This window comes from Anas platyrhynchos, chromosome 11 (genome assembly GCF_047663525.1).
Source record: "Anas platyrhynchos isolate ZD024472 breed Pekin duck chromosome 11, IASCAAS_PekinDuck_T2T, whole genome shotgun sequence".
NCBI lineage: Eukaryota > Metazoa > Chordata > Aves > Anseriformes > Anatidae > Anas > Anas platyrhynchos.
Window position 1 is genome coordinate 23,751,061 of NC_092597.1, and position 27,360 is coordinate 23,778,420.

At 53.9% G+C, this 27,360-nt stretch overlaps 1 protein-coding gene across 1 annotated transcript in view; it reads right to left on the reverse strand.

The window, feature by feature from the left end:
- ITGA11 (integrin subunit alpha 11) overlaps window positions 1-25,534 on the reverse strand; it is a 37,638-nt gene extending 12,104 nt beyond the window's left edge. The window contains exons 1-14 of the mRNA XM_038184952.2: window positions 25,343-25,534; window positions 20,294-20,405; window positions 10,369-10,478; window positions 8,473-8,564; window positions 8,100-8,214; window positions 7,052-7,179; window positions 6,006-6,154; window positions 5,161-5,305; window positions 4,841-5,006; window positions 4,124-4,194; window positions 3,219-3,363; window positions 1,427-1,575; window positions 1,148-1,288; window positions 406-609 (exon numbers count right to left, since the gene is read on the reverse strand). Of these exons, the coding sequence (XP_038040880.2) occupies window positions 406-609; window positions 1,148-1,288; window positions 1,427-1,575; window positions 3,219-3,363; window positions 4,124-4,194; window positions 4,841-5,006; window positions 5,161-5,305; window positions 6,006-6,154; window positions 7,052-7,179; window positions 8,100-8,214; window positions 8,473-8,564; window positions 10,369-10,478; window positions 20,294-20,405; window positions 25,343-25,394 (1,779 nt within the window). The 5' untranslated portion in view covers window positions 25,395-25,534. The remainder of the gene's footprint in view (window positions 1-405; window positions 610-1,147; window positions 1,289-1,426; window positions 1,576-3,218; window positions 3,364-4,123; window positions 4,195-4,840; window positions 5,007-5,160; window positions 5,306-6,005; window positions 6,155-7,051; window positions 7,180-8,099; window positions 8,215-8,472; window positions 8,565-10,368; window positions 10,479-20,293; window positions 20,406-25,342) is intronic.
- Between the last annotated feature and the right edge of the window lie 1,826 nt (window positions 25,535-27,360).

A 27,360-nucleotide genomic window follows, 5' to 3' on the forward strand; every position in this document is an offset into this window, starting at 1 on the left:
CCCTGCCACGTTACTGGGTTCCCCTTCCCCAGTAATTACACCAAACTTAATTTTGGGACTGAGAGCACTTTCCCCTCGGAGACACCATCCAAAGATTTCTGCTGACATTCACTGTTTCTCACAAGTGTTTCTAATATTTTATCCAAGGCAAGCCCCTGCACTGAGCGCTAAGCATTTCCCCTAATTTTTAGCATGTTTTCCATACCATACACTTGTTTTGCCTCGGGCCCACCAAAACAGAAGCTAGCTGGTGACTGTGCAAGGAGGAAATACTGAGCACGAATTCCTGGCCCGTGGAAGTCTGTGACCAAACACCCTCCGACTGCGCTGGCGCCCACGGACATCGACTTCACGCTGGGTTTGGTTGGTGAAGGATGGGACCGACCAAAGCCCCGGGAGCTGTACCTGCTTGTACTTCTTCAGGACGGTCTCCTGGAAGCCGAGGAAGATGTATATCGCTCCTTGGTGGTCGTCCTCCAAGGGCGCCCCAACCACGACGTCGTTGTAGGAGTCCTGGTTGAGGTCGGGCACGGCGGCGATGCAGGAGCCGAAGCGGGAGTTCTGGTAGCCCTGCAGGTCCCCCAGGGCCCCACTGGAAACAAAGCGGTTCTGGGGGGTTAAAAGGGGAAAAAATAACTCAGCAGCAAGCTTGGAAAGCCAGGAAAACCCCCAAAGGCAAACAGACAAGAAGCAACCCCTTGGAGTCTTATAAAATAAAGATCCCGACACCTATCCATGAAGCCTTTCATGAGAAGGAAACGGGGTGAGCCTTCAGCCGAGGTGTGGGTGAGCCCCATGCTGATGGCTGCTTTGCCTTCCTTTTAGAGCAACATCAATAATTGCACGAAATTTTGGCTTTAGATATGGGGATCCCTGCTGTGCCGGGCAGCCTGCGCAGCCTTGAATTTTGAGCACCATCTTCTTGCTGCTCCTGAATCCCCAGGGCCCATCAGATTTGGGTCAGAAACTGCATTTTTTACTAGGATTTTAGGGCAGCAAAGCAGCAGGCAGGAAAACCAGTATGATATGTCCCACCTGTGCCCCAAAGTGCTGGTGAAGGAGACAACATCGCCCTGCGCATCCCACCCTGGGGGCTGTGGGCGAGGGGACCCCAGGGACCCGCGGTGGTGCCCGGGTGTGCCCGTACCTCTCGCAGGGCGTAGACGTAGACCTTGCCCCTCTCCCTGCCTTCGCTGAAGTACATGGGGGCTCCCACCAGCAGCACGTCCGTGACACCATCACCGTTCACATCCAGGGAGTTGATCTCGCTTCCGTAGTAGGAGCCGATCTGGGGGAGACAGGAGAGGACGGCTCAAACCCCTTCCTTCCCCGAGCTTTGGAGCCATGGGTGCAGGAGATCCCTGACCGTGGGCACGTTGTGCTGCTGAGCCTTTTAAACACTCCGAGCACCGTGCCCCGGCGTTACCTGCTCGCCCTTCAGCGCCTGGTGGATGGTGAGGTTGCGGTTGTTGTGCATGGTGAAGATGATGACCTTCCCCGTGTGGTTGAACCGCGGCGCTCCCGCCACGTAGAGCCGCTCGCGGGCGGTGGACACGACGGAGGAGACGGTGTAACCTGCATTTTGGGGGTGGGGGTGAGCAGGATCTGTCCCCCTGATCGCCCCCCCCATCCCACAGCCTGCCTGGGGTCACCTCCGTGCTGCCTGGCCAGCGATGCAGTGATGCAGGTAAAACCCCCATCATCACGCACGGAAGGTTTTGCTGATGCAAAATCGCCCTGTGCCACTTGTTCACGGTGGGCTTACGCAGGAATATAATGCTGGGGTTGCAAAATCCCCTTTTTCAGACGTGCAGGCAGCTCCAGGCTTCTGCACATTCGCAGCTGGTTTTAAACGCTGCTTAAATTATCAGCCACTCAAAGCACGGCCAACACTAAAGCTGGATCACATCCCTCAGGGTCACACCAAGCTGAGTTTTCAGTAAGAGAGGGGTTGGTGGGGCTTCCAGAGCCCTTTCCCTGGGCACTGACCGTCCCTTAGTCTCTGCCTTCCCCTATATTCCCCTCCTGGGAGGAGATTTCTAAGCAGAGCATCAGCCCCGAAGCACCCAGGTCCCGGAGCTGGGCTGCCGTGCCGCAGGGTGCACCAGGGCTTTCTTAACATTCCTGTCTTTCCCATTGCTTCCAGTAAGCAAAACAGCACCTGGGGCTGTTTGTGTCCCCATCCACAGGGGGAAGAGCCTCCACGTGCCGGGGGGTGACCCCGCAGCCCCCAAACCCTGCTCCGTGCCCAGCTGGGCACGCACAGCCCGGGCAGAGGCTGCGTTTTGCAACCAGCCTGGGATCCTCACGGCGGGGCTCCCACACATGGAACGGATTAGCACAGCAGGTATTTCCTCCCCAGGCATGAAATTTCATCAGCGTTTCTTAAACTGTTCCAGTAAGCACTGCGAATGACCCGGGCTGGACGGGGTCTGAGCTGCTTCTGCACTCGAGTCGTGTTTGTGCGGCACGAAGCAGGCGCCGCGGGGCTCTCCCCGGGTGCCAGGGGCAGGGCAGGGCCAAATGTTAAGCAAATATTCAGCACCCAAATATGAAACACCCAAATATGAAGAGCCCAAATATAAAGCAATTATTAAGCGCCCAAATATTAAGAGCCCAAATATAAATCAAACATTAAGCACCCAAATATTAGGTGCCCAAATATTAAGCGCCCAAATACTAAGAGTTCAAATACTAAGAGCCCAAATATTAAGAGCCCAAATATTAAGAGCTCAAATATTAAATGCCCAAATATTAAGCCCCCAAATACTAAGCACCCACATTTCTAAGCAAATATTAAGCAACCATATATCAAGCACTCAAATATTAAGCAAATATTAAGCACCCTAATATTAAGAGCCCAAATATGAATCAAAAATCAAACACCCAAATATTAAGTGCCCAAATTTTAAGAGCCCAATTATTAAGCAAATATTAAGCAACCAAATATCAAGCACCCAATTATGAAGCACCCAAATATTAAGCAAATATTAAGTACCCAAATATTAAGCATCCAAATGTTACGCACCCAAATATTAAGAGCCCAAATATAAAGCAAATATTAAGCACCGAAATATTACGTGCCCAAATATTTAGCACCTAAATATAAAGCAAATATTAAGCACCCAAATATTAGGCACCCTAATATGAAGCACCCAAACATTAAGCACCCAACCACGACCGCATCCCAGCGATTGTGCCCGGCGGGGCTCCCTCACCCAGGTAGGCACCGTGGTTCTTCAGCTCCTCGGGGAACTCCTGGAGGTAGGACTCGCGCAGTGGGATCACCTTCCCGCTGCTGGTCTCCTTCAGCACGGCCCCGTTCCAGTCGTAGGCACCCACAGCCCCCAGCAGGATCCCATCCTGGGGGGGGGGACAGCAGCCGTCGGCACAGAGCCAGAGCAAAGGCACCGAAAATCCCGTGCCAAAGCTCTGCAGGTGGCCTTGGGGATGGGTTTGGGGCTTTTTTTCGTGCTGTTTTTCTCCTATTGGAAGCAATTCTTGCCCTCATCGCCCGTAGGGGTGAAGCTGATGCATGCTGAGGATGAAATGGGTGAGGAACCAGTGGGCTGGGTTTTGTGGGGGAATGCTCACGGGGGTCCCTAATCCTGGGCTTGTGCCCACTGTGGGCTGCAGGGTGTGGGGAGGGAGAACAGTGAATGGTCCCTCCCAGAAATCATGGGTTTTGCAGGAAGGGGCAGGAGGAGGGTCCCTTCTCAGAAAATAAAATATTAAAATGAAATGAAATGAAATGAAATGAAATGAAATGAAATAAAATAAAATAAAATAAAATAAAATAAAATAAAATAAAATAAAATAAAATAAAATAAAATAAATAAATAAAATAAAAAATAAAATAAAGTAAAATAAAATAAAGTAAAATAAAACGAAATAAAGTAAAGTAAAATAAAATAATAAAATAAAGTAAAATAAAATAAAATAAAATAAAATAAAATAAAATAAAATAAAATAAAATAAAATAAAATAAAATAAAATAGGCTGAACAGCCCGAATTCACAGCCCGAACTCCTCCTCTGCACTCCCTCCCCACCCGTTTTCCACCGGTCAGCCGCCCACAGCAAACGCGCAGGCGGGAGCAAAGCAACGGGGTCACTTCTCTTACTTCCACGATGTGAGATGAGAAACCCGTCTGGGACATCTCCAGTCCAAAGGAGATTTCGTTCTTGTTGGTTCCTTCAAATACAAACAAACAAAGACGCTGTCGTTAAGGGGAAGCTTTCCAGGAGATGAGCCCTGGCTCTGGCTGGGCTGCAGGGCCACCTCCACCCTGCTGGAGCACAAAGGTGCCCGTGCCCCCCCCTAAATACCCCCAGCTACACACGCTCGTGCTGCTGATGAGCCACTGAATAAATGCAGAATAAATAAATTGTCAGAGTGCTGCCTCGTGTCCTGGCTGCAGACTGCGGGTTCTCATAAACGTGCGGGTTCAGAGGATCTCACTTAATTATTGCAACTGGCTGAAATTCCTCACCCAGCGAAATGTTCCTCCACAGGAGTGCTGGGCTGGCTGAGATCACTGCTGGGGAGTTTATGGGCTGGTTTGACCCAAATTCCCCCAAACACAAGCGTTCAGTGAAAACCCTCCACCTTTTGTTTCAAGGCTTTGTCCCAATATGCCATTTTCTTACGAAATTTAGAGAAATGTTTTAAAGACAAACAAGCGTGGAAGGAAAAAGGAAAAAAAGCTTTTTATCAGACAAAACGTGCGTGCTGGGGTGTGTGCATCAACTGGAAGCTCCATATTCATGCCCCCCCCAGCACGAACCATGCCCAAAATGACCCAGCACAGCAAATCTGGCAGGGGGGGAGCCCCGCTCACCTTCCAGGCTAAAAATCCTTTCCCCCAGCGCGTCCACGATGTCTTTGAGCGCTGCCTCGTCGGTGACGTTGAAGAAGTGCTTGTCATCGGGGTCGCTCGCTATGAATTTTATCTCGTTCAGAAAGGCTTCGGGATTGATCCCTCTTCTGTTATAATAACCCAGTACCTGGGGTTGGGAGAGGAAGGTGTCAGGCGTTTCCACGCGATGGATAAAGCGGCCCCAAAGCACCCCAAATCTTTGTGCCTGGTACCCCGCAATGGGAGCAGCCTGGGGGGCTGTAAGGATGGATGTGATTCGGGTGCCCACCCCCAGCACTCACCGCCACCGCGTATCTGGTGACGTTGTCCTTCTCGCTGTCCTCGATCACCTTCTCCAGGTCTGGGCTGTCGTGCGACTCTCCATCTGTGATTACAATCATTACTCTCTTTGCCCCTTTCCGGCCACCTTTCTGAAACGCTTCCGAGCTGCAATTGAAGAGATGCCCTGGGCTGCTCAGCGTCGCCGGCGGGGTCGTGGCAGCCCCCGCGCGCTCGCCCGTGTCCCCGAGGTGTCACACGGAGCCCTGCGTGCCCTGCGGTGGGACACGAGCCCCAGTGGCCAGGTCACAAAGCACAGCGGGGGGAATTAAGGGGCTGCTGGCACACAGGGAGGTGCAGTGGGGTGCGGGATGCTCAGGGAATGCTTAAGGACTTTGTAAATGGGTTTTTTCCTCTAGTGGAGCTGGCTTTTTGCAGAGAGCAGCCTTTAACTCGGCGGGATGCGCTAAATCTGGAATATGGGTCAGGCTGCGGTAAAAATACGCAGGGACGGAGTTAGCCCTGGGTAAATGAGGAGATGGAGCTGTGGGTTGGGGCTGTGCTGGGCTCCCCAGTACCCACTGGGTGTGAGAAGAGAGGGGCAGCTGCAGGGCAGCACTGGGGGCTGAGCTCTGGGGGCTTTCAGAAAGAGGAGACACATTTAGGATCCGCTCCTGTGCCCACCCCCAGTCCCTCTCCAGCTCGGGGTTCAGCCCTTAAAAAGCATTGGATGAGGACCGGGCATTTTTGGAGAAGCATGCTGAGCCCCTGCCTTGCAAACAGCAGGGAGGGATGGAGCGTGGTGGGGGGAGAAGGGAATTAAAACAGTCACTACAATCTCGTTGGGGTGAACGCGAGAGATTTTTACCGAGCAAACTCTATCCCGTAGGCAGTCCTGGTTTCTGTGCCTCCTCGTTGCTCTATGTGACTGGCAGCCGCCACCACGTCTTTTACAGACCTGTAGTCATTTAAGTGAAACTCGTGGACCACGTCTTCTCCGTACTGAACCACGCCGACCTGGGGAGTACAGACAGCTCACACCAACAGCGCAGGAGCACCAGGGCTGCATTTTGGGCACCCCGGCGCTGTGAGCTGCCTGGGAACCACGGGCAGCAGCACGCTGCTGGCCTGGTGCCTGCTCCACGACCCAAAAAATGCACCACGACATTGCATGACCGAGCATCCATTTGTGTGTGCGCAAGCTGCTGCAGGGGGGTTTGCCACAGATGCCTCCTAAAATTGGGCCAGGCAAAAGGAAAAAATAAAAGAGGTAAAAGCGCAGCAGGAACTGGACGATATTTTGCCAGCATTTGGGGCTGGCAGTGACAATAAATATCAAGGCCCAAGAGTGTTTGCAGTTGTGTTCACCCACGGAGGAGGAAGCCGCTGGGAACAGGGACTCGGCAGTTTCTCAGCCAGTTTCTCAGCTCAATTCTCTTTCCATTTTCTGCCTGCTGTTGCCCCCTGGCACGCAGGTGCAGGACAATGCATCCATGCTGTGCTGTAGCCCCACAGAAACCCCAAACAAGACAGGACAGGGTTATTTGTGCAAAACACTGAGGACTCAGGAGCAGCCAGAACACAGCTGCCCTCCCTTTCTTTGCTCGTCATGGAGCTGAGCACAATCCCTGCGCAACCAAGCGCACGACTGCAGGGCAAGACTCCGAAATTTCCATATGATTTCATCCTCCCCATGCCTGGCCGGGGTGTGGGTTGCTGCTCTCCCCGTAGCTCATCTAAGGACATTAATGTGAGCATTATTTCCATGGGCTCAGCTTTAGAAGGCATACGTTGGACGTTCCTTTTGAGAAAGCCCAGGGCTAAATTACGGTGCTTTTTGGCAGGAAAGAGACTTTGGGAAAAGCCGGAGGAATCTACGTGACACGGGAACGCACGAGCCGTGCACGGGCTTACTTGTATCTGGCCGGGGCCGATGTAAAATTTTTTCAAGATGTTGATCAGGAAGTGCTGAACTTCAACCCAAGGGTAGATGCTGTTTGATCCGTCCAGAACGATGATGATGTCCATGTACGTCTGGCATCCTGTGAAAAATACGCGGCGCGTTATTGAACGGCCTTGGCAGCGCTTGTGAAGGGGGGATTTATGGCCTCATTCCTCGCGGGCAGGTACTTGCTCTTGTGATTTGTTGGGAAAAAAAAAAAGAAATCTGACTTCAATCGCTCATAAAGCCCTTCACTGCAATATTCGCTGCAATAGGGCAGACAGAAGCCACGTGCATCCTCTCTGCCAAGAGGAGTCTGGATGACTTTCTAAGAATAACGCCCCGCGGTACTGGCTCTGATTCAGATTTGGGACTCTATCCTGCCTCATGAGCTACGTACATCAAAGGGCATCCCCCTGCGGGCAGGATCCGGGCCCTGCTCCCCCCTCAGCGCCGTGTGGTGCTCCCGAGCCTTTTCTGCCTCTGCCACCCAAAAATCCCAATTCTCCCCCAAGCCAGGATGGGGAGAAAGAGCACTTGAAGAAGCTGGTGCAGGGCAGCCCTCTGTAGTTTCCTACCACCCATGGGAAAGCCAGGAAGCTCCTATTATTGCCTCAAAATCTAATCGTGTCCCCAAATCTACAAATTTGGGCTAGAACATTTAGCATCCAGTCAATGAGCTCTTTGTTTTGCGCGGCCAAGCTCTGAATTCTTCCCCTATTTTTCCTTCCGAGCCGCGCTGATAAAATATTCTGGATGCTTTTTGTTCTGTTTTGGGGAGAATAAGGTATTTTTTGTCCTCCCCGAGTGTCAGTCAGAAGGAAAATGTTTACCAGATGTCTGCGTTTGTGACCCCCATTGAATCACTTCCCTGCAATAATTTCCTCCGCTATCTCGCCTCCTGGCAAGCACCGACGGAGCTTTGTTTGCTCAGTGGTACCGAAGTGCTCAGGGCACAGAAATTTGTGCTAGTTTTGAGCTCAGGGTGAGGGGTAGAAGCTATATAAGATTTTCTCCTACTCTGCAGAGCCGGGGCCACGGTCTTGGCGAATCTGAAGTTGGCGTTGACGCGGGAGCACATCCCCGTGGTGTAGTAGGAGCTGCCGCACTCGTGGGACCAGAGCGGGCTGCAGGCCTGGGGAAAACCAAAAAGAAAGCATCAGGGATGGGCCTGGAAATGCCACTTTTTCACTGCCTGGGTGCTGAGAGGCTGGGCAGGAGGAGGTGGGGAGAGCAGGGGCGCAGAGCATCACTGCCAGGCAGAGCTAAACCCTGAAAGAGCAGAGAGGGGTGGCAAAGACCTGGAAAAAGACGTGCCCGCATGCAGCCATCCAAACATGCACAGCAGGGCGCACTGTCCGCGTGCACCTCTACACGGACCCTCGGCCCTCACCAGGAAGCTGCTGTCCTTGGGGTTGGTGGCCAGGCTGAGCCCCAGGCGCATGTTGTCCTTCCTCTCGGACACGTTGGACAGCGTGACTCTTCCTTCGGAGAGAGGAGCTGGTTAGCAGGGCGCAGCACGCCTCGGTGCCGTGGGGTTTTTTTTTGCTTTCCCTTTTGTTTTTGCAGCAGTTGTCAAGATAAGACTTTTTTTTCTCTTGCCACAGCCAACAAAGAGAAATTTCTTCTGGAAATTAGACTGTGAGTCACAGAGTCTTACGTAGTAAATCCTTAGGAAAGAAACCCTTCTGAGCAGCTCTAGCATCTCCTCCTTTATTGTCAGGCCAGCACGCACTTAGTGGCTGATTTATGTTTGTGCCTTTCTCTCATTTCCCATGTCACAGTCCAGAAACCAGAAATGGCCCACGGGGCCACCCTTTATTTAGGTTAACGGGAATAGCATTTAGCCCTGGCAAAAACACTTCCTAACCATCCGTTCCCCCAGCACAGCTTCGTGAGGGCACCCAAGCTTCCTCCATCCTGGCTGGTGATGCTTAACCCTTGGTGATGGCCAGGGGGGGACCGTGGGGGTGACAGGGGTGATGGGGATGATGGGGACAATGGGGACAATGGGGATGAGGCTCCTGCCAGCCTTTCTGGCTCCTGGGACTGCTCTGCACAAACAGCACAGGACAGAGCCACAATGGTCACCTCGGCCACACGGGCACCTGGCATCCCCACAGGGCAGCCCTGTGCCTGCTTTTATTCGGGTGACCTCAAGGGATTGTGCCAACAAGACAAGATAATAAAAAAATAAATAAAATAGAGTGTGCTCACGGAACTGATCTTTTCATTTGAAACTGGTTTCCAATGGGAAAAGATTGCTTTTTAGCAAGACTCAAATTTGCACACAAAAGAGATTTATTCCCTGGAAAAATCTTGGTGTTCTCACAGCAAAAACCAAGCAGTCAAACAAAAAAAAAAAAACCAACAACAACAACAACAAACACCACCGCAAAACAAAACAAAACAAAAGCCAAAGCAAAACTAAAAAATGCCCAGCAAACCCACAATGCTTTCAAACAAAGATGTATTTGGTTCCAATCAATCAAATGCTGCGGATGAGCCAAAGCTCCTCCTCTCTTATCAGCTCTGGTAGAGACCCAGAAGAGTTTGGATTAATGATGATGACAAATAAAGTGGGAACTGCTGCTCCAGCGGGAAACCTCCCCAGACTTTGCCCCCGAGCCCCATCAGTGCTCCTCAAGACCCTGGGAAAGTCCCCGGCTCCCACGTCCCCCGCTGACATGGGGTGTGGGGTTTTGTCCCCTTTGGCCTCGCTGTCAGACAGAGGAACCCTGACAAAGGGCCAGGCATTTCCCCCTCCTCGGGGCTGGCTGGAGATGTGTGAGACCCCCCAGATCTCTCCTCCTGCCATGGAAGGGCCCTGGGGGTGGTGGAGCCGGGCACCAGTTCCCCCAGTAGCTGGGCAGGATGGTGCTGGAGGCGAAACTTGCCTCCTGCCGGGGTGCCTGCACCCCCTGAGCATCCCCTAGTGGGACCACAAACTCCATGACACATTATCAGGTGTTTGATAGTGGGGTAACTCTGCTAACTCCGTCCTGATCGAATAAACCGAATACTTTAAGCTCCTTTAAATAAATCACTTTTTTTTTACTCTTGCCTGATTTGCCTCATTTTACCCTGTCGATGCTTAAAGCCCAGCACTGGGAGTCATACGAACACCTGAGCTAATGACCTCGTTAAAAAATCCTCCTGAAGTGTGGTCCCCATGCTTTTGGGAGCAATCTGGGCAAGACACCAAGGCGAATTTTAAAGAATAAAGCCGTGACAACGAGCAGAAGCTCATTAGAGGCGCCCAGCTCCCCCCGCACCCCGTGCTCCGTACCTAGGTTGAGCTTGGTGCAGTTGCTGGGGCTGTCGCTGGTCACCGGGCACTTGTAGACATCTCCCGTCTTCTGCTGCCCGTTGGTCTCGTAGGGGGCCCCCACCACCAGCCTGCAGGAAAGAGGTGCCCGTCAGTGGCCTTCAGAAAGCAGAACGTGTTCCTGCAGGGATGGGGCCCCGACCCTCTCATTTCTTGCCTCTTGCAGGGTGAAACCCAGTCCCCACCAGCCCCAGGGGACCCTCCAAGCTGGCCGGATGGATCATGGAATCATAGCATGGATTGGGTTGGAAGGGACCTTAAAGATCACCTAGCTCCAACCCCTGACCCCAGATGACTCGCTTGGAAGCAAAACCCATCAGGTTATGGGGTTACGAGGTTTGCAAACCCATCTGCAGCACAGGGAGGAGCAGGGGACCCCCTTGTCCCCTCCTCATGATGCATTTTCACAGCTGGCACAGGCAGCAGGACCAGCACCGATGCCCTCAGCATCCACCCGAGGTCCCCAAGGTGGCACTTCCCACTGCTGGGATCATCTTCAGGGCATGAATGTGTGCCAAGGAATCCTAGTTCCTGCTGAGATACCCAAAGCAATAGGCAGTTGTAGCTCACGCTGGGGCCCGTGGGGAATTTTCCCCACTAAAAAGCTAAAAATGTGACTTTTTAGGACTTTTGCACCGAGCTGGGGTTGCTCGCTAGCGAACAGCCCGGAGCTGGTGGTGGGGTCAGCAGTCTGCAGGCGAGGAGCTGGCACCCGTCTGCACTTCAAAATAAGCCGAGGTTTATCAGCTGATAAAAGCACAAAGAGCCAGCGAGGGTGTGGGATGTATCTGGGACATTGCGAGCATTTTTCTCACTTTTTCCTGTGGACTTGAGCAGACCAGTCGAAAGCAGCAAACCGAAGGCGGAGGAGAGCAGGACCCGAGGAATTTGGCCGTCCCTTCCAGGCTAGTTCAAAAATACCCCGAACCGCGGGTTTCTGGCATCTCCTGCTCCCGACGTGTTAGCCCAAAATAAACCCAATCCACTGCGTTTTGATTTTACAGCCCGGTTGGTGGATGCAGCCGTCCCTGTCCGGATCGCTGAACAAACAGGACCTCTTTTGTTCTGGGTTGCCCTACACAACAGCTGGCGAAGCGACCGCTCCCAGCACAGATGTTCCCTGTTAGGCCAGAAACGGCCTTTTTTTTTTTTTCCTTTTCTTTTCTTTTTTTAAGCACTGCTTCTACAAAGACACTGAACACTCGTCCTTTTATCCCATCGCTATAAAACGGGATCGCTCGCCAACTGAAAACCTCCAAAATCGAAGAAGCGTTTAAGGATTCTCATGGAAATACTTCCTGTCTTACAGCTTCGCTGCTGACGAGGAGACTAATTAGGGTAAAATAACAACCATCTGGAACCATCCCCGGTAGCATCCAGAGGCTCAGGCAGATCCGGTGCCTGCCCCTGGACCTGGACGAGGAGGTTGCTGGTGTGTCCCTGCCGTTGCCACATGATTGATGCTCACGGTCAGAAAGGGGGATGGCAGCAGATGTGAAAAGATATTGGGGGCGAGGAGGGAAAAATAAAACCTTGAAGGTGGGAAGGAAAAAAAGTTGAGGTACCTCAAAGGATGGTGTTTTCCACTCTTTGTTTCCCAAGGATTTAACACAAGCAGGATTTGTGCTCCCCCAGATTACCCCACCATAATAAATGCCAAGCTGGGAATCCCCCAGTAATTCTCCTTCCCTCATTAACAGTGTCCCACCACCCATTAATCCGCTCAGCAGCACCCAACTGCAGCCTTTACGAGGACGAAGCAGCTCTGTAAAACGCGAGACGATGACGACTGCACAGCAGCCCATTCCACCCATTCCCCAGCCCTACGTCAGGCCTCGGGGCTCAAAAAAAAGCCCAAATATTTACAGCCGCTGCCACAAACGCAGCAGAAATGCATGAAGGGGCTGTGAAGCTCGCAGAATTTTTTGTCTCCCCAAGACAATGGCATTGTTTTCCCTTTTGGGTTAAATTGAAATGATTGAGTAGCTGAAGCTGTCAAATTCCCATGGAAAGTTGGCAGCTCAGGGGAAGATTTTTCCAGCTGTTGGGAAGGTGACGGCGCTGGCTGCAGGGCTGGGAAAAGGTTTCCCAAATCTGGCTGGCAGTGCTGCTGCTGCTGATTGCACCAGCTCGCAGGTTACAGACCCCCTCCTTTATTCCTTTATTTCGTGGTTTAGAAACGTGTGGTCTAAATATTTTTATTTTTTGCTTCTTTTTTTTTTTTTTGTGTTTGTTTGCTTGGTCTCATCCCAAATGACCCAAATCTAATGAGAGCATCCTGAGCATCCGCAGGGAGCCGGCCCCCTCCCCATATGCACCCGAAATCTTCCCCCCTTGTCCTCCCTCGAGGGTTGCAGCCCCCGGTCCTTGCAGAGACCCCAGCAGCAGGCCTTGCATCATGGTTTGGCTAATGGAGGAAGATTTAAAAGAAAATAAGAACCAAACAAGCCCTCCCTCGCCTTCCTTTTTCATGCGCTCCTTATGGGGAAAACAAAAGCAAAAAAAAAATTAAAGGAATTAAATGTGAAGCGCGCAGACCGCTCAGAGCAACATGTCTGAGGACATATTTTTAACTTTTATCCTGGGAAAAAAAACGGAAAACCAAGATGTCAGTGGAAATGCCTGAGGAGCATCTGCTCTGCCAGTGCAGGAAGAGGAGCAGGGGCTGAGCTCCTGCTGGTCCTGCAGGAGCTGCGCGCTGGGGCGGCTGGGGCTGGGGCTGCAGGCTGTGCCAGGCCCACCTCAAGCACCAAAACGAAGCATCAAAGACAAATTGGGAATTTTCAGGTTTTTTTTTGCACTGTTTTAAATGGTTTTGTCTCACGTGAATGTCAGTGGCTTGTACAGTGCCCTGCTTCTAGGCCAGCAGAGCAGCACAGACCCCGGGAGGCTGCAGCACTTTGGTGTCTAGAAAACCTGGTACCGAGTCATTGTGCTTTTTTTTTTCCCCCTTAGCCCAATTATCTGGTGAAATTCCCTGTGCCACGGGCATTAATTCACGCCTGCTGTCTCAGTAGTGAACCCAGCAAAGGATGCTTGGCTGGAGGACATCTCCCCCAAAACCATCCATCCATGCTTTGAAGGCGTTGAGTGCTGGAGAATCCATCCTTTCCCCGGGGGATTTGTTGAAAATCTTCAGCCTCAACCTTCATCCTCATCCCTTCATCCTCATCCCTTCATCCTCATCCCTTCATCCTCATCCCTTCAGCCTCATCCCTCAGCCCCAGGCTCCAGCACCACGTGTGGCCACGTCGTCTCCCAAGGAGGGGGCACCACCGTCACCAGGTCACCTTGTGACACCCCCAGATCTCACCCCCATGGTTCTGCTTGACCTGCACGGTCCCTATTTCTCTTCATTTATCAGTCTCTAGTTCATAATTTTTTAATTTCTGCCTGTTGCCCATAATGTGCTTCTGGTCCCTGCCTCACCTGCCCTCCTGCTCGTACCGCGGGCCATCCTGCCCCGAGCTGTGCCCCCCAGCACCTTCACCCAGGCTCAGGTCACCTCCAGGCAGCAGAGAGGTGCAGTCACCACTGGTGCTGTGCACCCCAAATTAGGGATGCCCGAGACACCCCTGAGACTTTCTTCACCCCACCAGCTCCTGGCTTCTTCAGGCAGCGATCCCCCTGCTCACCGGGCTCTCTGCGCACACGGCGGAGAGGTTGCAAAGCTCATTTGGAGACCCAAAATGTTTTGATTAAATGGAAAGGAGTCAGGAAAAGAAGGTATGTCTAGCTGGTGATCCGGGAATGCAGGGATTAGGGAGGAATGGAGAAGAAACTATGCTTTTCACAGGATTTTTCAATCAATGGGACACTTAATCTCCTGCAAGGCAAATTCGCTTGTAGTTAATTTATTCAAGATGGGCCTGGATGAAGAAGTGATTAAGGAGGTTCAGGAAAAGGAGAGCTCAGCTGTGGAAAACTTTAAATTGCTTTGTGGCTCCTTGGCCAGGACGTGGCAGGGGAATGGACTTCGAGATGTTTTTCTCTACATTGGCAAGGGTGGAAGAAAAAAAAAAAAATAATAAAGAGCTGGTGGGAGTCCAGGGGGAGGCAGAGCCGGCAGAGGGATCACGGCATGGGAGGACGCGGGACCTGGAACCAAGTCCTAGACCTGGCTCTAGCAAAGCGTGCTGCCAGCCCGTGGCCACAGCCTCGATTTTGGGACACCAGCGATGCCATCCAGCCCCTCACTCGGTGACTGTCCCATCGCACGGCGTGGGCAGGAGCAGGGGGCTCCCAGGGTGAGGATGGCCACCAGCAGCTCAGGGCTGAGCTAGCAGTGGCCGCAGGGGAATGTCGCACCCTTTGCAAGACTCCTCTGTCCATTGAACGCCTCCTGAATCGTCCCTCAGAAGCATTCCTGGCTTCAGAGCCCCCAGTGAGCCGACAGCAGAGCAGTTGCAGAGCTCTGTCCCCATGGTTTGAGGGTTTCAAGGGGTTTCTCTCCCAAAACATGGTGCTTCCTTGCTCTGAGGTTTGGGGTTTGGGACACACCAGCCCAACAGAGACCAGACCCAGACCTGCTCCTGGGCATGAGCTTTGTCCCTGTCCCCTCCTGGCCACCTCCTGCACGGGGACAGCCAGCGGGAAGCCGTCCTGCCACCGATGGGCACAGACACCCTCGGTGGTTATTTTCCTACGGGCCGATCGGGGTTTTCCCTGCTGTACAACAAACCCTCTCATTGCAAAACAAAACAGAAACACAGCTGTAATTTAACCAGCTGCTCAGGTCGAGCCAGGAGGCTCCGAATTGCACAGCCCCATCCCGCGGCTCCGAACGCTCCCCATGGACCCAGGGGGCTGCCTCCATCCATCCAGCACCCACGTAACGGGAAGGGGACACCACCAGGACACGGGACCAAGGGACCAGAGCCCAAGGCAGGCAGTGGCCGAGGTGAGGGATGCACCAATTCTGCCATAGGAACCCCGTAGCCGTCGCAGTAAGCGCAGCTCCCGGAGCTCTCCCTAAAATAGCACATGACGGGCGTGCTGCAGAACACGGCCGAGGAGCTCGCAGAAAAGTGTGGTTAGAAATAATGATACTTTCTTTTTCTCGGTGTCATTTTTTCCCTTTTACTTAGGGATATCGTAACCCAGAGGTGTTTACAGGCGAGGCCCCTCGGCGGTTCTTGCCTGGGCTGTGGGTTTCCAGCACTGGTTGATGCTTTTTGTCGGCAGCAGGCACTCTGTTCATCCGGACCCGTGTGATTTCTGACTTTCTGATGGGGTTTCCAAAGCAAACCCCAATCTCCAACTCCAGTCCTTGCCGGGTGCCTCTCGCTTTCCCAAATTGCCCATCAACACCCATTCATGGTGTTCGTGGGGGTTCCCACACCCCAATAGGTCACCGGCTCCATCCTGCTAACCTGCGGTGCTCTGTGACCACCCGACCCTAAATACCAAAGATGTGACCACAGAAACCTTGTCATGGTTGAGCAATATGAGATGGGAAGGAGCAACACCCCTCTAATTCATAAAGATCTGCTGCAAAATACCTCCAGCCTCACTTTTTCTCCATCCTGATTCCTGGAGGGCTGTGAGAGCATGCGGAACGCTGCAGCTGTGGGGTGGGAAATGATGTCTAATTTCCTGCTTAGGCCAAAATCTTTCTTAAAAAAAAAATAAATGAAAGCTGAAGAGCCTAACCTTAGAGCTGATGCTCACCAGCCCTGGAGCTGATGACAACCTTGCTGCTTCATGGCAAGGAAAATGTGCCCCGGGGATGTCAGATGTCCCCTGTCCTCCTTGGTGCCAGGCAGTGGGGAACGGCCCCAAAAGCGCCGTGATGCTGCTAACAGAGCCCCTGGGATTCCCAGCGAAATCCCCCGGAATTACACCCACAATAAGACCAAAGAGGGGATGACCATGGAGGATGGGAGATGGGAAAAGGGAAGAGCGGGGCCGTGGTGCATCCCCAGCCCTGGCGTGGTGGGAGGGAGAGCCGGGAGCAGACTCGGTCCCCGCGCCGAAGGAATGCTCTGCAGCTATGTACCCTTTCACCAAAATAATCCCAGCGCTCGGGTACCGGCCAAACCACAGGAGAATTGCAGCCAAGAAAGCCTCGCAGTAGTAGGGAAATAGCAAACCCTTTAACTGTTTTTCCAGATCAGCACAATTACAGCTCGAAATCCACCGAGCAGACTTTTCGCTCCTCTCCCTCCTCCTGCTCCCTTCGGTCGTGCTCGGACTGGAAACGTCACGTCTGTGCCTGGAGCTGCCGGGCACCCGGGGGGGGGTTTAACCATGGGGGTCCCCTGTTGTGGTTAAGGGGCCAAATCCTGCACCTAGGCTTTGCAGCACCCCCCTGGTGCTGCTGCACAGCGAGGATGGGGCTGCACGAGCTCCAGCAGCTGGGGATGCTCTCCTGGGCGATGCCATCTTGCCAGCAGCATCATTGAAGCCCTGGCCCCAGCCAGCTCGGGAACGCTGTATTTATTATTTTTATGGCTTCTGAAGGCTAATGGATGTTTATTCCCAGGGCTTTCCTTCCACAGCCAGTTTTTCTCAAGCATCTTTATTTTTTCTTTGCATAGCTGGAAACGTGCAGCCTGCAGACACAAGCTGGTGCAGGGCCCTGGTGATGCTCTGGCACAGCCCAGTCTCTGCCTCCTATTCCTGAATTTTTGATTTAGATGGGAAAGGTGGGGATGGAAAGCTGGGGGTGATGGCTGGGCTTGCTGCCTGGCAATGGACACACTTCCAGCGATCCAGCTCAGGTGGTGAAGTGCACCACTACTGCCTGGACTGCTCCCCAAAAAACCTGTGCCCTCCCCAGCCCTTGTCCTGCCAGCATGGGGACCCATCCCCACTTTGGCTGGGGCACAGAGCAAGCGGGGGGCTAATCCGAGATACCTGGTGGCACAGCCTGCAAGAAAAGGGCTGGAAAAGCTTCCAGGGCAGCACAAGAGTCAGCACGTGAGCAGAGCAGGGAGTTCTCCTTCCCTGGGGAGTGACACCAAGGCCAGGATGGTGGGGAGTCGAAAGAAGCCAACAGGAGAGGGGAGGTGAAAGAAGGAGAGAAACTTTTCCCCTTTTTCCCTCTTTTCCCCCTGATCTTGGACTTCTAAGAATGTTTCACCCCAAACTCCAGGTGATTCTGGTTTGTTTGACCCCCCCTGACTCCCCAAATCTGAATGGATGCGAGTGGAGCAGAGGAGCAGCTCCCAGCCCTTTGGGACACCACCACCGTCACCTCTGCCCTTAAAACTCCTCCATCTTCTTCAACCCAAGCTTCTGCCAGGCTGCTTCACCCTGCTCATGGCAGTCTGGGGGAGCTCAGATCACCCTGGAACCATGGTGCCACCTGGGGAACCAGCACCACGGTGCCGGGATGCTCAAACCCCTTCACTCCAGGCAGAATTTGGCCCCAGGTGCAGCAGGAGCACTGGGTTGTTGCCACCGTGTTGCACGTCTGGGTGAGTTTCGGTAGCCAGCTGCCCTTTTTTTTTCCATTCACATACTTGGAAAAATCACAGATTGCACCTCCTGCTCGATGAAAAAGGGAGAGAAAGCGGCGAGGGGGAGGTCTGAAAGTCAGCCGCTGACTGCCAGCAGGAGAAGCGACCCCCCGAAGCGGCGAGCTGTTAGAGCAATAAATTTCCAAGTGCTTTTTTTCCCCTGGAGTTTAATAATCCGAATTCTTTCCTCCCAGGTTTTCCACTATCAGGGCTGCAGTTATAGCCCCCACGTGCAAGCTATCTGGCTCCCTCCTGAAAGGCTGGAGAAAGAGAAATAGCCACAGCGAAAAATACTCCTGCAGAACGTTATATGTGTGTGTGTGCGTCCGTACACACAAATAGCCTGTACGCTCACACACACACATATAGAAGCTGCTTTGAAATCCTTCTGAAGCCCTCCACGCTGGCCAAAAGCAGCATTAAACGGTTCAGACCGGAGCGGAGGTGCCAAAGTCCTCGGATTCCACACTTGGTATTTGGCAGCCGGCTCCCCGCGTGTTGTTGGAGCAATCCCTCCGGCAGCAGCCACGTTTCTGGGATGGCCATTCAGCTCCTCCGAGCTCTGCTGTACTTTTTGGGGTTTTGCTGAACTCCTCGGGGCCAATATTCGATGATGCTTGCCTGGCTTCTGCCTTGCTAGCAGCTGGGGTTTCGTCTTATCATCCCCTTTTCTTCTGTTTTCTGGCAGCTCCTGAGCTCTGCGCAATTACCATCATGTGGCGGAGCTGCTCCTTCTCTACGTCCTCGGTTTATACTCCAGACGTTTTGTTTGTTCAGTCATTTATCCTTTAACCAGAGTGAGTCATGGTGGCTGCAGTTTTTAACTATGTACACATTTAACAGACATCCTATACCGTGTAATTGCGTGCTGTGATGCACTCTGTATTTATGGAGATACCTACGCTTACGCAGGGCGGTGAGCACCCATTTTTGCATGCAGAGGAACCAACAGAGGACAAAAGCTCCAGCTCTGCCCTGGCCAACGTTGGATGGGGAGATGCAGGAGATGCCAAATCCAGATCTCATCACTCCCTGCTGCTCCCAGCAGTGTGGTGGCACCTGGTCATGCCAGGACCCTTTTGTCTTCCTCTGTGGCACCGATGTCCTGCGCAGACGGATGCTGGCTCATTGCTCGGGGAGCACCAAGCAGTAGCACACCCATGTGCCATCCTCGTTGGGTTGTGCTGCTCTCCGCCAAGGTTTTTTTGGCATTTGATGGACGAAATGTGATACGGAGATGATGTTTTCTAGCAGCAGAAGCGGTAGGAATGTGATGGCAGGGACACACGGTTCCTGTTCCTTCTCTCCTTCGGAGAACTGCGGGCTCCCATCTGCATTTCCCAGGCTCAGCCTAACCTGGGTAGCACAGGGCCAGAGCCTCTGGTGGGGGCAGCTCAAAACCCACTGAGCTGGGGTTTGGGATCTGCTCCTGGGAGGAGATATTTCACAGCAGAACCTGGTGCAAATGGGAGGCTCGTGTATGCCGGAGCTGCGTACACGAGCACTTTTGGAGAGGGGGTCCCCACCCTTTGTGGGCAGGAGGATGAGGATGGAGGCAGCAGGCTGTGCTGGTGTGCCCTGAGAAGCCACCCTGCGATTTTTGGCAAGGTTCTGCCTCCTTTCCTGGCCCTACCAGCACGCTGAGAGCCATCCGCTGCACCTCTGCGCACCAGCACAGCATTTGGGTTGCAGTAAAGAAAGACCGTGAGGGTTTGGGGCCAGAAAATGGGCTAAGAAACGATTCCTTTGGGCTCAAAGCAGCTGTGCCTACGGGGGCACCTGCTCCAGCATCACACGGAATGAGACCACAAACGAAAACTTGATCAGCATTAATGCCAGGCTCACTTTTTTCCCTGAGCCTGGCTGTAGGGCACCCGTGGGGCAGACCATTCAGCTTGGTGGTGATAGTTTTGGGGTGTTTTGTCTGCTTTTGGCTGTAGTACCTGGCTGTGACCTTGGAGAGCACCCAGTGTCCCCCCAGCCTCACTGGGTGGCCACTTCACCCCCCCAGCACCTTAGTGAGCAGCACAATGCCCCAGAAACCCCAAACCCAAGCAAAACCCTGAGCAAAACCCATCCCAGCTTCACCCCGCACCCCCGACAGCCGCAGGCGGCTCTGATCGCTTCTGCAGACCTGACTTCTTGGAAACTCTATAAAAAGGGATGGCCTCAGCCCAAAACCCCGATGGGTTTCCAGCAAGTGCTGGAGCCAGGGAGCCGTGAACCTGCCCGGGGCGGCTCCTCACGGCACCTGCGAGCCCTGCTCCAAGCACACCAGCTTGGCCCCAGCACCATCAGCACCAAATCTTACTTTCCTGCCATGCTTGGGCTCTGCCAACCCCAAAAAGGTGGTCGGGAAGAGCAGGAGATACTCAGCATTCCCGTAGGTTGCTGTAAACCCCCCCTTTTTGGGGTTCACTCACCATTTCTTGCCCCCGATGTCGTGCTGCTGCACCGTGTAGCCAAAATAGGCGTCCTTAGAGCCCGCTATGATTTTGGGCCTCTTGGTGTCGATGTTGAAGGTGTCGCTGAACCCTGGGGAGAGAGGAGAAGGATCCCATCAGGCAGGGTGCTGAGGTGCTGGGGGAAAGCGCTTTTATGGTGCGGGAGGCCAGACCCCACAGGGGTGCGGAGCTTCCATCCATGGGGCCGTTCATGCCGTTTTGGGCCCAAAAGTCTCCAAAGAAGCCTCCAGCCCCAACCTTTCCCTGAATGCTGCTCCCCACAGTGCCTATCGGGTCCCAGGAGGGCCCTAAGAGACACGGGGGAGGTTTGACCCCATCACAGCAGCTCTGGGGCACCTCACCAGCTGGACGGGGTGGTTTTGGGTTTGCCTCAGGGATGCTCACGGCAAGGACGGTTTTAAAGGCAGCAGGAGGCTCACGTTTGGTATTTGTGTGGGAATCAAGGGGATGTCAACAGGAGAGGCTGGGAATGTCGCTTCCCAGGCAGAAAGTTCAGGGTGGAAAGTGCTTTTGTAGGTAGGAATGTTAGGAATAAACCTGAGGGTTTTTTTTTTTTGCAGTCATAGAAACAGATTGGCGACGTTGGCTCGGTAAACAGAGAGAAGCAGAGTCTCGCCAAGGAGAGCTGAGGTAAGAAGCTTTAAAGTCCTACAAAAAGAAATTCTAGAAAGCAAGGGGAAAAAAGGAGACGGGGGAGATCAGAGCCAGCACATTTTGTGGTAGATTGACCTTATTTAACATTGCAAAACAAATTAAAACGGCCTCTGAGTCAACCGTTACCCAGTGGCAGCATCGCGAAATTGCGTTCTGGCCATGGGGAGAGGCGATGGGCAAAGAGGGTACGGGGGGGACAGGGCAGATGGGGCATCACGGGGGCCACAGGGGGGCACAGGGGGCACAGGGGACATGGGGGGACACGGAGGGGCACGGGGGACTTCCTAGAGGAGGGTGCTCGGGGGCATTTCAAGCACCAGCCAGCAAGGCTCAGTTCCAGGTGATGCAGAGGCATCTGCAGCGAGCAGAACAAGTGTCACAGAGAACATCACAGGTTTTCCCCTGATTTTTGCAGAGTTTCTCCAAATTTGCCCCCAAAAGACATTTTCCTAGGTAAGCCTAGCTGACGGGAAAGCAGATATCTTTGGCAAGTTGGGGATGCCCATCCCACGGCTCCTTGCCTCCTGGAGCAGTAAAATGCAACCAAATTGCTTGCAAAAGGCATCTTAGAGGGGCAAAAAAACAAAAACAAAAACAAAAAAAAACACAACACACACACACAAAAAGAGAACTAATGGCTTATTAGATGCAAAGGTCTCTAAACCAGGGATATGCGTGAGATGAGCACATTAATGCAGGTGGAAAATGTAAAGAAAAAAGCAATTTCCCACCCCTTTTGGCTTGGCTGCCTCCCCAAAGGACAGCACAATGCAAATTGAGGGGCCAGGCGTGGGCTCCAGCCTGCTGGTCCCTTCTCTTTAAAAGTACCCAAATGCTCGTTTTTAACCAGAAATAAAGCCCACGTGGGCATAAGGGGCTGCAGCCATCCTTGGCCCGATCCCATAGCAGAAATCCATCGGATCCCGAAATTGCAGAGAGGGGGCTCTGAGGGCTGCAATGCCCCGTGCTGGTGGCAGGTAGTGGGCAGAGAAATGAAGAGATCGGGAGGAAAGTTTGCAGACAACGGACGGCAAAGCCCCTGGATTTTGGGCACAGGAGGGAAGGAATTGGCGTGGGTGCATTCGAGGCAGAAAGACAAAAAAAATCGGACAGAATTTAAACCGTCTTAAATTAATGGGATCTTTTTGAAAGGCTGTCAAGGAGACTTAGCAACCCAGAGAACTCAGTCTCGTTTTCTTGTCAGGAGTGACATCACTGTCATAAATAAGTGACCAAAACCCACATGTTTTGCTTGCGATGGTGCCAAGGCAGGAAGCCTCAAATACCTCCTCTCCGAAGTGGAACTTCGGCCGAGGCCAAACCTTTGATTCCTGTCAGGTCAAATATTGAAAAGGAAAAACAAAAACCAACACAATTGGGAAACAATACTGGGAGTTCAAGGCACCTTTCCTGCCAAAAAAAGAATAAAAACAAGTCCTCCCTGTGCCTTGGGGTTGGTTCTTCTGCCATAAGGGGCTGGTGGCTTTAGCTGGTTGCTTTGCTCCAACCCTTGGTGATTTGAGGAGACCTGAGCAGGGCAGCAGAGCTGCCGGAAGGATTTCATTTTAATTTAATTTGATTTTATATCTGACCGCAGGCAGAACAGCACGATGTGACCCTAAACCCAAACCTGGTGTTTTCATGGCTCGAGACGGAGGCATCGTGGGGCGAAGGCTGTGGCTCTGGTGCCCAAGAGCTGTCCTTGCAACCCTCCCTTCTGCACCACTCACACCCACGTGGGAGATGCAACCCCTGTGGTGGGACAGTGCGTCCAAAGACCCCGCCATCACCACCGAGAGCCACCACACAGGGGTGACCCACACCACCCCATGTCCCCAGGGCTGCTGGCCACGTTCAGCCAGGCACCTGGGATGGGTCCCCATTGCCATGTGGGCTTTGACAGCTTGGGATGCTCCTCTGCAACCCATCTGTCACACACGTTGTTTATTTTTATAGCTAGGATTGCCTTAGAAAAGCCTTTGAGCTTGATATGGGGTATTTGGGCAAAAGCTAGCAGGCCCCAAGGAGGAGCAGGGCGGACCAGATGTTCCCAGGCATCCCTCTAAGCCTCAGCCCCTACTGCGCTCTCTTTGCAGACCGAAATGCTGAAAAAGCACCAAATTCCTCCCCAGGTCGCTATCTCGAAGCCAGCATTTGTCATCAGCTATTAGGAAACAAATGGGGTTTGGTGGCTGCCGAGGCTGCGGACGGAGAGCCAGGGAAATACTGGAGATGACCAGGAGATCAGTCATCGCGGCCGCGTGTGCTGTGACATTCCTGGTTACCCACAGAGTCCCAACCAAACAGCCCTGGGGCAGCAGCTACACAAGTACCTCGTGCTTCCACCGTCCCAGCTCTCTGGCCCCCAAAAAGCCAGGGAGGAGCTGCCTGAGTGCTTAAATAGCAGCCGGGCACGTTAAGGAATGCGTTGATTGCTCGTTTGCAGCGTGTCCTGCAGCCAAAGGCACCACGGCGCTCGGGGTTTTGGATACCATGGACCCTCCCTGGCCAAATCTCTGCTAGGGATGGAGGATGTTAGGTGTGGGATGTCCCTGCACTGCTCTTGGGGCAATCCAGAATTTAGTTCCCAGCCCCAGGCAGAACTGGGGGCGTCCCTTTTTAACCCACCTGGGCCATCCCAAGCCCCCCGCATGGAGCAAGCAGAGCGCTTTTACTGCTCGGTGACCCTCTGGTGGGGAACCAACAGACCCCCCATGTCTGGATAAAGCAGCTAAGGAAGGAAAAGAGCTGCATGGAGTGGGACAAGGGAAGTCATCCCAGGGCAGCCACCCTGTCCCCATGGCTGTGGGTCACATCTTCCCTGCGATCTGACCCCTGAGGGCTGCTGCTGGGAGGCGTTTGTTTCAGCAAGTCCTTGGCTGGGCTCTCCTAATTCAGAGCTGCACCCCAAAGCCCCGGGGGAGAGGAGCTGGCCTGGACCTTAGGGACAGCTGGGTTTGTCCCCCAATTGTGCCCAGACATCGCAGTGCCTCCGGGGACTCCCAGCCTGGGAAAATGGCTTGCAGACCATGGCACGCTCCAGGACACGCGGGGGCTGCCCACACAGCAAAGGGACCGTCCCCGAGGCCACATGTCCCATCCCGGTGCCAGGGCCTCCCACGCGTGTCCCAAACTTGCTTTGAGTTCAGCCGGTGAAACAAAATATCCCACCCCACAGCCACAGAGCATCCCAGAGCACGGGGACCACCACGGCGCACTGCAAACTGCGCCCTAACCCTTGCCACCGGCACAGGGCTCGTGGAGCAGCACCGTCACCCGCGGGTGTGCCAAAACCCCGTGGGCAAAAACATTCACCCAGAGGGGTTTTGTTCTTGCAGGGGAGCTTTTGGAGGGGCTGCTGCCCACGTAAGCACGGCCCCGGCAGCCCCGCAGCCCCCCGCGGGCAGCCCCGCTCGCCCGCCGCCATGCGAGGCGCGCACACATGTTCCCCATTAGGCAAAGAAAGGCAGCTCCGCCGCGGCTGGCTTCAGACGATCGAGCAACAGTGCAATTAGAAAAGGGAAAAAAAAAGAAAAAAAAAAAAAAAAGAAAAAAAAAAATTCTGGCGTGCTTTTCCACCAGGATGTTTAGAAATGTTTACAGTGGCATTAGTGCTCGGCGCTGCTGGCTGCCGGGGGTGCGTTAGCGGGCGGCGGAGCTCCTGGTAGCGGTAACCAGCTCTTTTTTTTCACTTTAAAGCTGAGAGAGGTCCCAGCCTCGCTGCTGCCAGCCTGGGAGGATGTCAGCCGTGGGCAGAGCCCAAACGGAGCCTCCTGCTCCCAGCACCCGGCCGGCGAGGGGCCAGCGAGACGCCGAGCTCTGCTCCCACCCCTGGTTGTGCTCGTCCCGCTGCGCACCGAGCCGAGCAGGGGGAGGCTGCGAGAGCACATCCTTCAGCCAAATATTGACCCAAAGAAAGCCCCTCGTGGCTTGTTCAAAGCCAAGCACTTCTCTTTTGCGCTGACCCCTCACGTGCAGCAGGACAAACCACCTGAGGGGTGCGAAAATTAACCCTGCTTAAGAGGGTCGGGCTGTCTGGGGGGGCTTTTTTCCCCTCCGTCCCATGCTCCAGAACACTTCCAAATAATCTTCCAAATCTGCTCGTGCCTGCAGCCCAGCGCTGGGAGGAAGGCAGCGCTCCCCGCTCCGTCCCAGGAGCCCATCAAAGCCCTTCATCCCCTTCAACTCCTCTTCGCCTGCCTTGAAGGCGCCCGGCTCGCTCCCTCCCTCCTGCTCCTGACTTTTCTCATTAAGCCCGGGCATTCCCAGGCACCTTTCCCTCCTCGCCTAAAAAAAGCAGAAGGTATTTCCCCGTCGCTGGCAGCAGCCGTGGGGAAGGGAACGGGAGCTTACCGGGTAAGAGGCAGAGGGAGCAGGCGAGGAGCAGCCCACTGGGAAGGTCCATGGGAGCACGGGGGGCCCCGCTCCCCGGCCCCAAGCATCCGCCGGAGGCACCCAGCCAGACTGGTAGCCCTGCTCAGAAAACCTTTTCCTTATCCCCAGCCTTCCCCGGCTCCCTGACAGAAGGAGAGCATTGGGAGGGAGTGGGAGGGACGAGCGGGACTTGTAGGAGGTACAGCAGGAGAGGACGGCAGAGGGGACAGCCCGCGTGCAGCCGTGGCACCCTTTAGGGATCAGCTCCGTGCTGGGGCTCTGCTGGCTCGGACACGTGGCCCCGTGGCCGTGCCGGCCCCACAGCACCCGTTGGGGTCCCTTGGGTGCCCTCACCGTGATGGGAGGGTGGTGGTGGGAAGCCTGCGTGGTGCCACTGGTGGTGGCGGGTGGCAGTGCTGGGTGGGTGCCACCTCTCCCCCAGTGCCACCAAAATTCAAGGTGCTAATGAGTGTTTTCTTCCCCGCTGCCAGGGCTGGCCCCATGCACAATGGGGTGCTCCAAATACCCACAGCCCTTAGACCAGATTCCTAATGCCCCCCCGACAGCCATGAGATGTCATTTAGGGCCCCGTCACCTCCAACCCAAAACCTCTGATGCACAACAGCATCCATCCCCAGGGCAGGATTTTCTCCTTCCATCCTCTTCCTCCCTGATATGGGGACACCCTTTGGAGGAGGCACCCCAGGGCAGCTCCAGCAGGAGCTCAGCTGCCCCCACAGCAGGGTTTTGGGGCTGGGACACAACCCTGAGCACCTGTGGACCAGACCCCAGAGCCCCAGCATGCCCAAACCTTGCTCCTAGCTGGGGTGGAAGCAGCCTGGGGGGCTCCACTGTGGAGGCAACCCCTTGCTATGTGCCTTCCCTTTTCCCAGTGGGAAAGATAAATACAATTTTTTGTTTATTTTCAGAGCAGACATGACCCTGGAGATCCTTTCTAACCTTTCCTCCAAGCCCTCTGTGCTAAAGGAACACCCCGAGCGTGCCGGTGCCACCTGCACGGACCAAGCCCCGAGCCCAACATCACTGCTGGGAGAGGAGAAAAAGTCTGGGGGCTGCAGCTGCGCCCTGCCAACTCTCTGCTTGGCCACGCAGAGGAGCCAGCAAAGGTCCCAGGTATATTTCTGCCCCTCCTACCCCAAACTTGAGAGGGCAGACCTTTAGAAACGGGTCCAAACTTTAACATCTCTGCCTATGGAGTCGGTCAGATGGGTTGGGGCTGCAGGAGGAAGATCAGCTCCGCTCGAGGCACTCTCCTGGATGGGAGGGAGCGCCTGGGAGACCCAGCTCCTCTCCATTCCCCCCCTTCCCTCCTGGGTCGATACGTTTTGGGTCTCCAGGTGGGAGAGGACACATGTCTGGAACAGAGATCAAAGCAGCAGTAGGATCCAAAGCGTCTCGGAGATGCGGATGCTCCGCCGCGTGTTTGTGTAGCACCCCTTCCCCCAGCAAAACGTTTTGACAAAATTGGAGATTTTCAGTCCTAACTACGTTTTCCAGCTGTCTCGCCCATGCCTTCCTCTGGAACAAAAATCAGAATTTCAGGAGGTAGCAGGAGCTGAAGGGCTTTTGTTGTTATTTTTGGTTTTGGTGAAAGTTAAAAGGGTTTTTTTTAGGGACTAGAAGGGAATATTAAAAAGCTCCAGCAGTAAGCACAGAGGAGATTTACAACACGGTGTAACCAGAGCGCAGGGGGAGCGATTGCTGCTTCTCCTGAGCACAAACAATCCCTCAGGATGTAGGGAGCATCCCGGGACCTTTCCCTGCTCCTGAGCCTCGAGTTTCCTGCAGCACCCGGGGTGCCAGGGGGACCCCTGCCCTTGCGGCTTCGCTCGGGGCACGCGAGCGCTTCTGAGCAGCTGGAGAAACGTCCTGCTGGGAACTACAGCCTTCCATTCCACTGAAAGCAAAACCATTTTTTTATTTTTTTTTTCCCATGGGGAAAAATAGAAAACACAAATTGCCCACGTGATCTCGAG